At 41.1% G+C, this 17,242-nt stretch overlaps 1 protein-coding gene across 3 annotated transcripts in view; it reads left to right on the forward strand.

The window, feature by feature from the left end:
• The window catches only part of LOC126481536 (uncharacterized), a 245,530-nt gene that overhangs the window by 195,186 nt on the left and 33,102 nt on the right, over nucleotides 1–17,242 (forward strand). For 2 of the 3 annotated variants that reach the window (XM_050105346.1, XM_050105345.1), the window contains one exon: nucleotides 3,088–3,328. The exons of the other annotated variant lie outside the window; for it this stretch is intronic. In XM_050105346.1, the coding sequence (XP_049961303.1) occupies nucleotides 3,088–3,328 (241 nt within the window). The remainder of the gene's footprint in view (nucleotides 1–3,087; nucleotides 3,329–17,242) is intronic. 3 annotated transcript variants of the gene reach the window in all.

The raw sequence follows: 17,242 nt of genomic DNA on the forward strand, positions 1-17,242 counted from the left end.
CGTCTCTATGTTCTCTTTATTCTCTTGGGACAGCTTCTTCAAGCATTTGTTGGTTTCTTCATTACCTTTGGCTAATATCAAGTTCTACGGGAATATTTTCCCTATACTTTGTTGCATTTCTTTGTTTTCTTTTAATGCTTCTTCATTCTTCTGGTTCATTTTATCTAAGCTCTGCTGGGTTTTACGTGTTCATTTTCTCCTGACATCTTCTCCATGTTTTCTTTCAATATTTCTTAAATTATCTGTACTATTGCTCCCAAAGTTATATATAATATACCATTGTTGTATTTGGAGACCCAGAGCCTCACTGATGCCTTCACAAACTGAGACCACTCTCCCAGTCTCGTACAGAAACAGGTCTCCCGTTCCTTAAATTTCCAGTCACCAGCCACAACAACAACAACAACAACAACAACAACCACCACCACCACCACCACCACCACCACCACTACCCAGACTCCCACTTTCCAGCCACAAAGGAGTATTCCCCCATGAATCAGTACCACCCAGTGGTGGAGCAATTGAATCACATTCTCCGCCAGGGTTTAGACTACTTCTTGCCATGCCCTGAAATATGGAATGTCCTACCCACTTTCTTTCCCACCCCTCCCACAGTGGTATTCACTACCCACTGAATGTACACAACATCCTCATCCATCCCTACACAACCCTTGCTCCCACCCCCTTACCTCCTGGCTCATACCCCTGTAATAGACCTTGATTCAAGACCTGTCCCATACATTCTCCCACCACCACCAACTTCTGTTTGGTCACAACCATCACCTATCCCATTAAAGGCAAGGCTACTTGTGAAACCTGTCATGTGATCTAAAAGCTAAGCTGCAATTACTGTGCTGCATTCTATGTGAGCATGGCAACTAGCAAGCTGTCTGTCTGCAGGAATGGGCACCCACAAACTGTGGCCAAGAGACTGCTGGACCACCCAGTTGCATGCATGCCGCCCAACACAATGTTCATTTTAATGACTGCTTCACAGCCTGCGCCATGTAGATTCTTTGTACCAACACCAACTTTGCTGAATTTCACAAGTGGGAAATCTCCTTGCAATATATGTTCCCACAACCGTCCTGACCTCAACCTTGGCTAGTCTCTGTCCATCCACATATCCCCTTCCATGCTCCCACTCCAGCAGTGCACAGCCTTCTATTCCACCAATGCACCCACATTCTCCTTTCCCCCCACACTTCTTCTCTCCTTTTCCACTCCTCTCCTCTAACCTCCCAATTGTGACACACACACACACACACACACACACACACACACACAAAATGTTTGTGCATGCCATGGGCTGCATGATTTGCAAGATATAGCCTCCTTAGCAGCATTCTCATTCCATTAACGACAGCATGTATATACAGGGTGACAATTATTGAACTATATGAATTAAAATCATCATAACTTCCGAATGGTTTGCGTTGGGATGTTCAAACTGCATGGTTGGCTGCAAGGCATAATGGAAATTAGTATGCGCTGTATGGTTTGGTTTAGTGAGACCAAGCCCACTTTCATTTGGATGGGTTCATCAATATGCAAAATTGGTGAATTTGGGGTACTGAGAATCCGCATTCCACGATCGAGAAGTCTCTTCACACTCAACGGGTGACTGTATGGTGTGCATTGTCCAGTCACTGAATAATCCATGTGATATTCCGTGAGGGCATGCTGACTACTGAAAAGTACTTGAAGGTTTTGGAAGATAATTTCATCCTCATTATCCAAAGTGCCCCTGATTCCGACAAGATGTGGTTCGTGCGAGACAGAGCTCGATCCCATTGAAGCAGGAGAGTGTTTGATGTCCTGGAGGAGCACTTTGGGGACCACAGTCTGGCTCTGGGGTACACAGAGGCCACTGGCATGGTCTTTGATTGGCAGCCATATTCTCTGGGGGAAGTGTACAGCAATAACCCTAAAACCATTTCTGAGCTGTAAACAGCCGGTCAGGAAGTCATTGACAGTGTCGATGGTCTGACGCTTCAGCGGGTCATTCAAAATTTCCCTATTTGTCTGCGCCACATCATCGCCAATGATGGCAGGTATATCGGATATGTCACAATCTAAACCTGAATAGCTGTAGTGACATTTACTTGTTAAATAAATTGTATGCATGCCGTAGTTCGTAACTAATATACATTTTTTTTTCATGTAGTTCAATAATTGTCACCCTGTAGCTGCACAGTATAACCATGATGTCATGATGAGGTTTCGGACTCCAATATTATTCTGATTAAAGAGACTGAAGGTTTTATTTCGCAAAATACTGAAGGGCCTTTCAGAGGATTGTAATGCACGTAGTCCACTTAAGCGTCAGATGCTGATAGCCATGTGATAGTGACACAATAAACTGTTATGCACCTTTCCATCACTAGGGATAGAATGAGAATAGTCTCTGAATAACAGATGTATAATTTGTCATCTATACCACTGTGTGTTCCTTGAACAGACATCAAATGAAGATAGCATTCACATGTTGCATTAACACAGTGTTGGTTAGACAGACACTGTTATCAGACCTCATGCGTTTTAGACTTCACTGTGAGGTCCATGTTATGCATTGTCTGTACATTGTTGCGAATAAGACTTGCAAATGCTGATCAGGCAGACTTTTGTGATGTACTGCTTTATCTGCACCACAGACCAGCATTTACAGTGGTGGTAACAAGTAGCCTTGAAACCTCACCATAACTTCATGAAGATTTAATATTTTTTATGTTGTAACCACTAATAACATTTATCATAGGTTTTCTTTGGTATTGCTCATCTAAATTAAAACTCTTGTGACATTATCTGAGGAACTTTCTGTCAAAATGGGGATGCTCTCCTCCAGTAATACTTTATCTCTTATTGCACTTGGCTTCAGATTTTCATCCAGTGATGAGTCTGTATTATTTTTTGCTGTGAAAGTTATCATGGTTTCTCCTGTAAAATTGAAATATTACCTAACAATCTTTATTCAGGGATCTTGAAATGGGAACATATTCATCAAATTATAGATCAACTTTTAGATATTACATTACTAATAACATATAAAACAACTTTTTTTTAATACATTCTGCTGTGACATTATAGGGACGTGGATTTAGTGACGGCAGTGGTGAAATCACTGGGAGGCTTTAATATTGACAACAAGGTTGGGCCCTTGACAACACATGTTGTTTCCGGAGGTCCCCGCCGCACCTTAAACATGCTATTTGCAATTGCAAGAGGCCTTTGGGTGCTTCGCCCTGACTGGGTGCTTCATTCTCTTGAGGCTGGCTACTGGCTTGACGAGGAGAAATTTGAGATGACAGATTTCTCACCTGTTGTCATGGTGAGAAATGTTATCTTTTTGCATGCTTTTTGGTTTTACTATAATTTAGTCACTTTTTTAAAAAATTGTAAAGACAGTTTAGATATGACTGTCCGCTACAAAATGACACAAGTTATGGAATATATCAACAAAAATAATCAATTTTTGAAACTGTAATGGCAGCAGGAGAACACACGTATAAAGATACTAAAATTTGCAATGTATCGGCTCTTCCTCCTAGCAGAAGGGTTAAAGGGATGGAAGAGGGTTGAAGGAAAAGGACTAGTTAGGTTAAGGAAAAGGGGTAGAGAATGCCGGGTCAGGAGAGATGTAGCAGAGAGGATGAGGAGGGGGGATTGATAGTTGGGGATTGCACTGGATGAAATTTGAAAACCTGAGAGCTTAAAGGTGAAAAGGGAAGGGGGGGAGGATGTTAATAGACAAGATAGAGATTACTGACAAAACGTTGTCCATGAGTTAATAAGAGCTTCTGCATTGTAAATGTGCATTGTATGTATTAGAGGTGGGAGGGAGATGGTGAAAAATAGACAGGTCAGAAAATGAAAAATACAGGAAACTAAAAGGAAGTGAAGAAAGGAATAGTTTCTGTGAATAAATGCTGAGGCCAAAGTAATTCATGTAAATTAAGCCCAGATGGCTGGTGAGAACCAAGGAAATTTAGCTCCAGTTCCCATCTGCAGAACTGTGAGAAGCTGGTTTCTGGGGGAAGAATCCAGGTGACACTTGTTATGAAACAGGCACTGAGGTCACAACTGTCAAGCTGCAGAGTATGCTCTGCAACAGGATATTGTGTGTTGCCAGTATAGACCCACTAAATATGCCCATTCATCCCAACTGATAACGTGCCGATAGTCATACCGATGTGAAAGGCTGAACAGTGTTTACATAATATCTGGTATAAGATATGTTGTTTCACAGGTGGCTCTCCCTTTGCTAATATATGTTCTGCCAGTGACAGCCTGGTTTAGGTGATTGTAGGAGGCTGCATAGAGCAAGTATTACAGTGGGGACAGTCATAGGAGTAGGAGCCATAGGGTAGGAAGATGGGCGCAGGAGTGTAGAATCTGACAAGGATATTGTAGAGATTGGGATGGCAACGAAAAGATATTATAGGTGCGGTTGGCAAAATGTCAGACAGAATAGAGCTTATTTCAGGGCATAATTTCAGGAAGTCATAGCCTTGTCAAAGTTGCTGATTAATACGTTCAAGACCAAATTAATCAGCTCCTCTGACAAGGCTATGGCTTCCTAAAATCATACTCTGAAATGAGGTCCATTCTGTCAGACTTCTGCCCACCAAACACAGAATAACTTGTAATTGCCATCCCAATCTTAACAATATCCCTGTCATACCTTATATTGGTTCTGCATCCATTTCCCTATCCTGTGGCTCCTGCCCCTGTTACCATTCCTGATGCAATACTTGCCCCATCCACCCCCCTACTAGTACCTAGACCAACCCTTAACTGGCAAAACATACTATCAAAGAGACAGTCACCTGTGAAACAACACGTCATAGTCCAGCTGTTATGTAAACACTGTTCGGGCTTCATCAGCAGGAGTACTATGAAGTTATCAGTTTAGGTGAATGGGCACAGGCAGAGGGTGTATACTGCCAACACATAATATCCTGTTGCACAACATGTTCTACAACATGATAGTCATGACCCTGGGGCCTGCTTCACTGCATACACCATCTGGATTCTTTTCCAAGACACCAGTTTCTCAGAACAACACAGGTAGGAACTGTCACTACAGAATGTTGGTTCTCACCACCCACCTGGCCTTCATTTACATTAATTTCTTCAGTGTCAACATTTATTCACAATAACTAGTTTTCTATATCTCTCATTTTGACACCTGTCTGTTTCTCGCTGTCCCCCACCTGCTTCTACCACATGCAATGCAGTTAGCTTTCCGCTGTTACTGACTTGTGGACAATGTTTTGGCGATAATCTGTCGTATGTATTACCCTGTCTTCCACCTTTTAAGATCTCAGGTTTTCAAATCCCATCCGGTGCAGTACCCAACAGTCAGTCTTCCCTTCTTATCCCGTCTGGGAAGTCTCGCCTGACCTGGTGTTCAGCTTGACTTCTCTGATTACTACCCCTTTCCCTAAACATCAAGAGTACTTTTCCTTCACCCCCCTTCCTTCTCTGTCAACCCTTATGCCAGGAGAAGGAGTCACTGGCTCCAAAAGCCTGCAAACTTTAGTACCTTTATATGTGTGTGCTCCTGACGCCGCTTGGTGAGTAGATTTTTTATCTGTCAAATTATGTAATGCAAGACATGTCTTTAGGTGTGTATTTTCTGCCCTTGTGACAACTGGAATTAACGCTGCAGTTAACTAAAGTGAACGGAATGACTGCATAGCAGCTTTTGTGTTCCTTTTCTGTTGGGATAGGCCTTATACTAAAGAAGGAAATAACAATAATAATTTCTTCTTAATTATTTACAGAATTTGATTAAGAAATTTTGGATGACAGGCTCCCAATCGCTACATGGTTCTATCTGGAAAGTGCTCAGTTGTCCGTTATTTGATATTGTAAATATATTAATGACAGAACAGTTTTTAGTGGGGGCAGATGATGCATGCAGCCAATAACCTTGCCGCAGTAGTAACACTGGTTTTTGTCAGATCACTGAAGTTAAGCACTGTCGGGCTGGGCTAGAACTTGGATGGGTGACCATTCGATATGTTGAGTGCTGCTGGCAAGTGGGGTGCACTCAGCCCTTGTGAGGCAAACTGAAAAGCTACTTAATTGAGAAGTAGCAGCTCTGGTCTCATAAACTGACAGATATCCGGGAGAGAGGTGTGCTAACCACATGCCCCTCATGTCTGCATCGAGTGACACCTGTGGGCTGACGTTAACACGCAAGCAGGTCTGTATCGTTATGCCTTCATAGCATATTTGGGCAGAGTTTTTTTAGGTGTGCCTTTAGGGGCATAGCGACCATTAGAAATTAAAATTACAGACCAGTCACAAGTCACATGTAATTTACATGTGACTTGAGGCTACTATGCAATTTTAAGAACAGTTTTTGTCTGCAGGAATCGGAAGTTTTTAGCTAATGTGATAGCTGCTGCTCTTCTGGCATTAACAGTAAACTGAATTCCACTCGTGACATTACAAGATGATGCAAGTGTAGGCTGCAAAATAATGCCTTTGAATTTTTTGCATAAAAACTCTTCATACTTTGAAATAAAACAAACTATATTAACATTCAGCATCGTTATTCTTCATGTCTACTCATTTATTGCTCAATCATGGAAAATCCAGAATGGAATGACAATATTATGGAAAGTATAGATTGCCACTCACTATTTAGTGGAAGTGCTGAGTTGCAGATAGGCACAACAAAAAGAATGCTAAACACTATTTCTCAACATAGTCACCCTGCTGATTAACACATTTCTCCCAAGAGATCAGTTTGTTGATACCGTCACTGTAGAATGTTTGACTTTGTTGACAGAGTCCCAACTTCACCTCTGCTTCCACTGCTTCATCACTTTGAAGTGAAGTCCTTGAAGGTGTTACTTAAGTTTCGGAAACAGATGTAAATCAGGTGGAGCCAAGTCAGAACTATATGGAGGGTGACTGATGTCAGTGAACCCAAGGCTTCAGGTTGTTGCAGGTCTCGCAGCATTCGTGTATGGTCTGGTATCATGCTGAAGGAAAGGTTGCTCCATTTGTGAATGAACTCTTCAGGTTTGAAACTCGATTACAGCGTTCTGTTTCTCATGCATTGACATAGTTACGTTACACACCGCCATGTTACTCACTACAATTCGGAGCCCTCTAGTGGCAGAAGATTACAGATATGTAGACTTCAAGAATAAAGATGTAGAATGTTAACTACATTTGTTTTATTTGAAAAGCTTTAAGAGTTTTCACATAAAAGATTCAATGGCATTACTTTCAGCATGCCCTTGAACAATCTGGCAGTAAGTGTTCCACTGAATTAACAGATGTTTCTCTGAAAGAAATAATCTGCACCTGGTACACTCAAAACATCAAAATTTCTAAACTTGCATCTTCAACATGCATGCCTCTTCTGCACGTTAGATATTCAATCAGTGGGTAGGTTACATTTTTTGTCAGTGCAGCAAAACAAAATCTGTATTTAATGTTTAATTTCTGCAGTGGTTGTACTTAATTCATGTAGGTAATATGCATTACGTTTATTACTGCTACTCCTTGGATCGATTGCATCACAAGACTAAACAATAACTCAGTCACAGTTTCATACTGTTTTTAGCAGAATCGTCTGCAAAGTAAATGAAGAACATTTATAAATGTTGTTACTATTATGTCTTGGTATTTATCCTCTTATGAACCCAACTTAGTTCTGGCGTGTCTAAGTGATTGGTGACAGCAAGTTAGAAGGAAAATCACATTAGTTTCATGGGGAAAGGGTGAGGCTGGAGACACAGCACATTTTAAAGTGTGTTAGGCATTGTCTTTATGACCTGAGGCACAATGTAGCACAAAAGAACCACTATCCACTACCGAGAAACTATTCAAAGCACAATTTTCAAATTTCTATTGGGTGCTAATGGAAGAATTGCTTGGAGGCGATTAAAGTAGTTCATCAATACTAGTGATTAAGTAGCAGACTAAATCAGCAATGAAATTTCATCTGAAGACAACAGTGCTTTGAATTGGACTGCTCTGGCAATCCTTACAGGGTAAACTATTACAGCATTTCATTTTCAACAAATATTGGCACACTCGCTGCTCAGCAGAAGTTATAAGTAAAGACTAAATGGCATTATATCTTTCCTCAGGCTTTTAAAAACCGGTGTCAGTTTTATTACTAATAGGATTTGAACGACCATGTACAATCAGTGCAGTCTTTCTTTCTCTACATTGAATATCTCTCTTATTCAAAAGATAATGTTGGAAAAATGTAAATAGGAAGTCCTTTTATTTGTAGAATTCTGTTGAGGCCATTCCCTAACCATCTCATGAGCAGTGCATCATATTAATATAGCACAGCAATTTATATCATTTTATCTAGTAAAAGTTCTGGGACCATTTTCATTGAATGTACATTTCATATGAGTGTGGAACGTCACATACAAAATGTTCAAAAAACTTCCCATATTTCTACAGGGAATGGTACTGGTCGAAACTAGGAAATAAAGGTCCTAAAAACATATATCTAAAAATAGGTAATTCATGAGGTATGGGCCATTCTATTTTCTGATAATCATCTGTCTGTTGGTATGTGGTTTCCACTTAGTTTTACAAATCCTTCAGCCCTCCGTAAAGAATCACAAATACAGTTGAAAACACTTCTCTGTTCTTAGATTTGCTCACATGCATTCACCATGGGCTCATTTTGTGTATGCATTTTTTGATGAGTGTGGAATACATCAATGCCTTCAAATGCCACTGTACCTAGAAATCTGAGGGATTAAGTTTAGATGAATGAGGTGACAGTGTTACTAGAGCCTCCCCCCCCCCCTCCCCCCCCCCCCAAAAAAACCACTTTATCGCTAATTAAATATTAGCATTAAGCACTGTCATGCAGGGTGTAGAAAATGGCTTGCTGCTCTGTTGAGCATAAACTGTATCCCTTATCTTCCTGTTAGTGCAGGTAATTTTGTGGACAGAAATTGATGATAAATACCACCCGTTTGATCTTTTGGATTTGTTGCTCTGTTCTTGCCCACACATTGATACTAAAGTGAACCTGATGCTTCACTTCAACCATCACTCAAGAATTTGCTTCTGCCCACAAATGATAACTTTTTATCCCACCCTTTGCAAATCTCATCTCATCCACAAATAAAATACAAACTGCTAACTGCAAATCTTCAGTGCTATGTCTTAGTATCTATTGGCGTAACTGTAATCGAGCATAGTGGTGTGACCCAGGAGCTTGCATGCACTGAAACAAATGTGGATTAAGTAGCTCCCTGTTCACAACTGACCACACAACCAGTAAGAAATGAGAAAGTACTGATAGTTTTCAACATACGGGGTGTTTGGAAATTGCTGTTACAGGCTTCTAGGACTCCTAGAGGTGAGTGAGTAGATAACATTGTGAACTGGAACCAATGTCTGGAAATGTACTTCTTCTATGCTACAACCATTTGAAAACATGATGGTAATGCGGCCACTTTTACAAGTAATTGATTGGGTGTGGCCCAGTACATCATTTGTTTTACAGTTCCACTCATTAATAGCCACTGTGTTGGTTTGTAAATAAGTTCTAATTCTCTGGCTCTTTTTTTGACTGCATCTTTACCCTCCCCACACCCCTCCTACTTCGTCTGACCACAAAAACAAGGAAAGGGGGTACCTTTGGAGCAGGGGTACCTAGGTCACAAGTGTCCTGGAGTGGATGGTACTAGGCACAAACATTAAATTTATTTTATTGGCAAAATCGTGCTTCAGTATGTAAGCAATGCAGACAGTTATTAAGCAAAACGACATAAAGTTGATGTTAGCCACATTATATAACAGATTCCAGTTTTCAGATTAATTCAACAAGACCCAACCAATCAGGGTTCTTGAGATTCTGTCAGCCAAAGTCACCTTTAAAACAAGTGACACAAGTGACAAATTCAACAGGCCTTTCGTTATTAAATAATTACAAACAATAAGACCTTAATATTCCCCTCGGTTCTCAGGAGTCTCACCTAAAAGTATCATTTATGATTCTCAGTTCCAGTTGGCACTAGCCACTCTTTGGGAGTAACCACATTAGCCATAGAATCATTCAAATCAGCAGTGGCTTTAACCATCTATGTATGATTACACAACACTCAAAATACTGAAATATTAATTGAAACACCTAACTCCCCTATTTGAACTGACAGTAACCACTTAAATTTCAAACTACATACAGTGTAAAATAAGATAAATTTACCAGTGGTCTAAAGGTTGTGCAGACAGACGAAATGTGGAGTTTAACTCAGCACCTAGCAGCCCCGAATTCTCAAAGGAATTCACCAATTTGATTCGGCACTTGCGGAATACACCAAACATTTTTTAATCCAACCCATCACCACACACATCACCAAAAATTTTTTTCAAAACAATTTCACAGCTCTAGCCACCACTGAACTAAGCAGGTTAACAGTTTCCTGAAAACTGACAGGTGTTTGGGAGTTTCAATTCAAAGCACTAATGAAGCTAATTGCCTAACAGGATGTCATCAAACATAGGCCTTGATCAATACATGAAAACAATACTTGCATTTACTGGTGCCCTCAGCACTGATGACACATCCTGTTACACGTAAGTCCAGCCAGTCACATGAAATGATATGGGCACTAGCTGCTTGTTACTTCAAGGTTATGACTTGGCAATGAATAAGGCCTCAAATCCTTCAATATAACAAGTGAAATGTTTTAAAAGCATTCAGTGATAACAGGTTAAACATAGAGCTGCAATTGTAGGCTGGACATAAACTAATTTACTGCCACAAATTACTCTAAAACAATGCATATGGCAGTACTGCCAGAACATGTTAAAGATGGCCATAAGAATAATAACAACAGAGAATATTTCAACTAGGTGGCTCTAGCCACTCAATGTCAACCAATAGCGTATATGCAGAATTTCTTTTGCTAAAATAGTTCACTGCCATATGTCGGTCCCAAATGTTTTAACTTGAAAAATATTGGAAATAACAACCACTGGGCTACCACTGCAGCTGCACAACAGACAGTTTAATAGGCCTTTAGCCTCTCATTTTTATATGTTTTTAAGCACGCAATAAGTTTAAGTACATAGAAAATTGTTACTAGGTACATACCAGTATTATCCCAGATATACAATGCCTGTTAATTTTAGTCACAATGCTTTACATTTGTACACTAAGACACAACTCAGAAGCATACCTCAGGACTACCTCATTTCGAGCCAAACCCACACAAGATCACACACAACCTGTGCCTTTCAGTACATGACAATGTGAGTTTTATGAAAAATATCTGATAAATTCTCTAGGATGGATACTTGATGATGATATTACCATGAATGTAGTAGTAGTAGTTCCCTCTCTGCACTCTCAAACCTTCAGGACATCAGCCGTAGTGACTTATTTTGTCCTCACTAAACAGCACCATGCAAGGCCTAGTTGCTCTTGACACTGATTCACTCGTGCCCATCCATAACGAGCTCCGCTGTGACGTGTCGTGTTCTCACTGCACTTCCTCATCTCTCTATTGCATGCCACTCTCCTCCTTAGACCCATGACCTCGCAACTTCCCACACCCTCTGGTCATGTCCCCAGCATTGCAACTATCGCTGATGTAAATTGATAGCCAAAGAATGCAGTGGCGTGCATCAAACACCCTCTCCCCTCTTATCTCCCCCACTGGGAGGGCGTAGACCTGAAGACAACGTTCTATGAGTCTTCCATTACCTTCCCACCCACTTTAACTGGCTCAGGTGTATACGTAGTCTCTTGGGGGTCTGCACATCTTCCACTAGGAAGCTCACAGGGGATGAGGTATTAATCATGTGGTAAGAACACACAAACCTGGGTGATAACTTCCTGGTGGCACCTACATCACCCCTGACCTGTTCAAGGACTTTCTGGACAAATACCTATCTGTGGCGCCCTGGTACTTCTCTCCCTATTTTAATACAATGCTTGTCTTTGATGAGGGTGCATTATGTCGCACCTCGCTGCCAGCTATCTGGTTTTTAGATCACTTGGGTCCACACGTTCTGGTAGAAGATCGTTCAGTGATCAGATGTTGTTTAGTGGAGAATGTACCTTGTAAGTGAAGGTCAACCTTGGCAGTGTCCCCTTTGTAAGCATCAGGATGTGGGGTATTGAATGCTAGGCTCAACCACCCCAGAGATTGGTCCCACTTCCTCTTAGATTTCCTATGTAAATTATGAGCATGGACTTTGGATTCTAGTTAAGGCGCTCTGTGAATGATGGCTGTGCGTAATACAGGATTATTGTGATCTGCTTAATCCTGTGGTTAAAGCAAAACCTCTTGACCTCCCTTGATGTGAACACTGCTGCATTATCGCTTACCAGCTCACGGAGTGGGCCAAAACTCAAAAAGATAGATGCTGCATGGTGACGGCAGCTACAGTGCCGCAGCTGGGGCCAACCAACAAAAACATGTGATTGTGTCTACCATCCCCAGTACGAACTTATTGCCCTCCTATGTCCTGGAATGTGTCCCCACCTCCACCAAACCACAGATCTCTTACTTTATTCCTCGCCAAGTCACTTGCTGCCCAATCTTGGTGTAAGTCTTGTGTATACCTAAATGTCCCCCACAGAGACTGGTGAAAATAGGACGACACTTCAGGAACCAGACTGTGAGGCAAGCAGATCCTATTTCTCCTATCTCCTTTGGCTTTATTCCAGAGCACACCTTTCTCGATGGAATATCCCGTAACCAGAAGCCCATCTCTTATTGCTTCACAAATCCTGTCAAACTCTGGATCCTTTTCTTGCTCGATTGCTAGGCTACAGAATAGAGCTGGGATTTCGGACAGGACAGCACACATGTATGCGGGTCAGGCACCTCCGTATTTACAGTGGATGTTGATGCTTTGGTTTCCCCCTTCACTCCCCTCCCTTTCCTCCTGCTCAAACATTCTACTTAGGGCATTGGCGACTTGATTCTCAGTACATTTAATGTGGGCCACTTCAAATTGAAAGGCCAAAATACCGACTGCCCAATTTGCTACCTGCTCAGTTTTTCAGGGACGGGCCAACATCCAACTTAGCACCTGGTTTTCAGTTTCTAACCTGGACTTGCAGTGTTCCAAGTAAAACTTGAATTCTTCTAATGTGAACAATACCACAAGTGCTTCCTTCTCATAGGCTGAGTAATTTAGCTCCAAACCAGTGAGGGCTTTGGATGTGTATGCCAAAGGTGTACATATTCATTGCTGCTCCTGCAGCAGAACTGTGGGTACCCCACTGGCTGAAGCATCCATCTGTACTGTGAAAGGGAGATTGAAATCTGGAACCCTTCGACACAGGTGCATTGCTAAGGGCCAACTTCAAGGCTTCGAAGGCAAGTAGCCTGCTACCACCCCCTCACACACACACACACACACACACACACACACACACACACACACACACACACACCACCACCACCACCACCACCACACACAAACCTGTCTCCTTTCCTCCTTAGCTGGTTCAGAAGCATCACCAAACCTGCGAAGTTGGGCATGAACTTCCGGAAGAAATTTGTCACGCCTATGAAAAGGGCGATATCCTTTTTATTCCTTGAAACCTGGAACTTATGGATGGCCCCGGTGTGGGACTGGTTGATCTTGATCCCAGATGCTGTCATAGTGTGCCTGAGAAACCATATTTCTTTCTTTGCTCAGGTCCCCTTTCCAGGTATTCGTGTGAGCCCAGCAGATCTTAATTGGCTGAATACTTGCTCTAAGTGCTCATTGAAGCTCGGATGATACACTACCATGTTGTCCAAGTAATTGTACATACAGTGGAACTTCAAATCACCCAACGTGGAGTCCATCAGTGATAGAGAACAGGAGCCCCAGTGGCCAAATAAAACAGCAATCGATTAAATCCATGGAGGTTGTAGTCGATACAGAAGGCTGTCAGTGGCATAGACTTCTCTGCCAAGGGAATTTGATAGTGTGCCTGATTGTGATCCAAGACTGATAACACCTGAGCTCTGGCAAAAAAAGAAAAAAAAATAAAGAAAAAATAACATGTGCAAGTCTGGCAGAGGCACAGACTCCAAAACTGCCTTTTGATTTAACAATCAATAATCCACCACTGGTTGGAATCAGGAACTGTTGGGTTTTGGAACCAAAAGTAGGGGAGAGGCATACGATGATACTGATTGCCTAATCATTCCACCTTTTGACTGCTGACAGTATTTTGCACAACTCACACGTTTTAGATGGGAGTAACCTATAAGGTGTTTGTCTAACCATTTCCTGATAAGTCAGGGCGATGATGTTTTGTTTTTGTGGTCAACCTCCAGCCTGTTGGCGAGCATATTTGGGAATCTACTGGGAACTTGCAATAACTTTTCCCTCTCTGTGGCAGACAAGTGTCCAACCTCAAACTTGCCCTCATAACTGCCTACACAACACTCTGCATGTCACCTTATGCTTACAAAAGCCAAGCTTTTTGTTGGGGCTAAACTTAAAATTCATACATTTTCCCCTTAAGGCAAAACACACTGGCAAAATTCTAAAAAAAATAAAAAAAAAAAAAAATAAATAAATAAAAAAACACCCCAATAATAAATTAACTGTCAATTCCTCACGGCCCAAAATTTCATGGGCCATGTAAGTTTACCTATCCCTAACTTACCTTGACCTTTCCGTACAACCTGTGAAAGTTCCCCTGAAACAGTAAAACAATCCTCTTTACTCGGTCCCAGCTGTAGCAGTCACGCAAACTTACTGTACCTTCTAAACCAATCTTAATCAATTATTGATATTTTGCTAGTCAAATCCACTAAGGCATGAACTGGTTCTGTTCCTAAAAGTGCATATATATATATATATATATCACAAGCAGGTAGCGTGTATCGCACACACCTTCCACTACCCGCAAGGCAGTCCCAGCTTCCCATACACTAGACCAGGCTTCTGGCATGAGGAGTAAGTGCCACACTCCCATGTATTGTACAGTGCCTGATTAGGTGTTCCCAACTGCCACATCTAAAACATGCCTCCTGCACACCCTGACCATCTCTCGGCACTGTTGCCTCTCCCACTACTAAATTCGAACTGCTCCTGATAGCATCAGCCTCCCCATAAACTTCATTCTCAATAGCAGTTACCAGATAGTCGAGGTGCAGAAATGTCTTGAGGTCTCTTAAAAAACAAAATGCGTTCTATTCCCTAACATGCTCGTGGCTGCATCCATCTCACATCCAGACACAGGACTACTCTAGCCACCAGCACATGTTCATTGTATTCAGATAATTTTTTCTCCCTTCCTTGTACCTCATAAAAATATTCATCACTTAGATATTGGCACCTTCACGTACCTTGACAGCCCTCCCGTATTTTCCTATGCAGAGGAATCAAGGATCCTCCTCCTCCTCCTCCTCCTCCTCCTCCTCCCAACACCTCAGCTATCACATGACCCAGTCAAGCTTCTACCAGTGGGTAAAGAATTTGACATGCTACCTCTACCCCTACTTGAAACACTGCAGCTTTTTATTCTGTCATTGTGAGCTTTGCCATTCAGGAGGATCGTGTCAGTGTATTACGCAATCATGTGCTCATCTGTGTTGCACTAACACTCAGACATGCAAATAAGGCTTGTCCTAGGTCAGCGATGCAGGGTAGGTGCCAAATGCACCAGCGTATTTGATGTAACCATCCCACACTGTGACTACCCTGTTGCATACCTACCTAGCAAATGTGTTTGCAAACAGCTGTACCTCAGAAACGATATGTTTCCGAACATGGGTTGCTGTTTAAAATATTATGTACAAGTCCCAGAAGTTTGTAAAGGATATTTCTGAACACCCTGTACATCTCAACAAGAATTTGTTATCTTTATGAGATGTTTTTCTAGTTTTGACCAGGCCTCTATTCTGTATAAATGTGGAACACAATTTAAAAAATCCTGTAAAAATTTGAGTAAAAACATTCCTGTCCACTGATCTGCTCAGTTCAACTGTTGTTTGGGGATTACATATGTAAAATTCTTTCAGATTTTTTCCTTATTAAAATGTCACTGTAAGCATGTTATTTAGGATTATTCGTAACTTTTATTTATCCGACTTACCGCATTTTTAATAACATTTATGTTTTATGTTTAATTTTTCTTCAACTTCTATTTTTAATTTTTTTAACTGGATACTTATCAACAAAATAAGTTGCAAAAGCATGATATTTATCACAGATAAATAATACACCATTTTAAGTTCAAAGAATTTTATTTACTATTGATTTATTTTTGGTTTTTGTAATCAACTAATTCAACAATAGTGATTTTTCATACCTTGTGTGTATTTGTAACCACATTTGACAAAAGTACTCTTTCCTTGCTGCTTGTTTGTTGCCTTTCTGTTGATATGTACTGCTTGTAACTAGTACTGTTGGTGCTCATCAGTTCTTTTCCTTCTTACAGTTTATATGTGTTAATTGATAAAATTTGTACCTAAACAAAAGTTGTTCCTAAACATAAAAATAGTAATTCAGACATCTAAACAAATGCACTACGAGAAGATGGGATATAGTGAAAGAGGAGACTGGTAGAACCAGAAAGGAACAGAAGCAAATAGCATTAAGGGTAGATGACACATTAGTAACCGATGGGCATAGTGTGGCAAATCTATTTATCAAGTACTTTATATCCATTACTGATAGAATGGGATTGTCAGGATCAGTAAATAATGCCCTTGAATATCTGAAACTAGCCTTTAAAAATAGCTTCAGGTACATGAATATGTCACTCACTTCACCAAAAGAAATAACTTCCATAATAAAATCTTTAAAAACAAAGCATTCTAGTGGTTACGATGAAATATCAACAAAGTACTGGCAGAAGTAAAGCTGTGAGTACCGGGCGTGAGTCGTGCTTCGGTAGCTCAGTTGGTAGAGCACTTGCCCGCGAAAGGCAAAGGTCCCGAGTTCGAGTCTCGGTCGGGCACACAGTTTTAATCTGCCAGGAAGTTTCATATCAGTGCACACTCCGCTGCAGAGTGAAAATCTCATTCTGGAATCAACAAAGTTAATTAAGGCGTGTTCTTGTGAGTTTAGTACAATTCTAAGTTACTTGTGTAACCAGTCAATTATAACTGGGACATTTCCCGACTGACTAAAATATGCAGATGTTAAGCCTCTATTCAAGAAAGGGGATAAAGAGATACCATCAAACTACAGACCGATTTCACTTTTGCTAGCATTCTCTAAAATTTTAGAAAAAGTAATGTACAGGCAGCTTCTCAGCCATCTGACCACA

Source organism: Schistocerca serialis, chromosome 5, assembly GCF_023864345.2.
Source record: "Schistocerca serialis cubense isolate TAMUIC-IGC-003099 chromosome 5, iqSchSeri2.2, whole genome shotgun sequence".
In the NCBI taxonomy this organism is placed as follows: Eukaryota; Metazoa; Arthropoda; class Insecta; order Orthoptera; family Acrididae; genus Schistocerca; species Schistocerca serialis.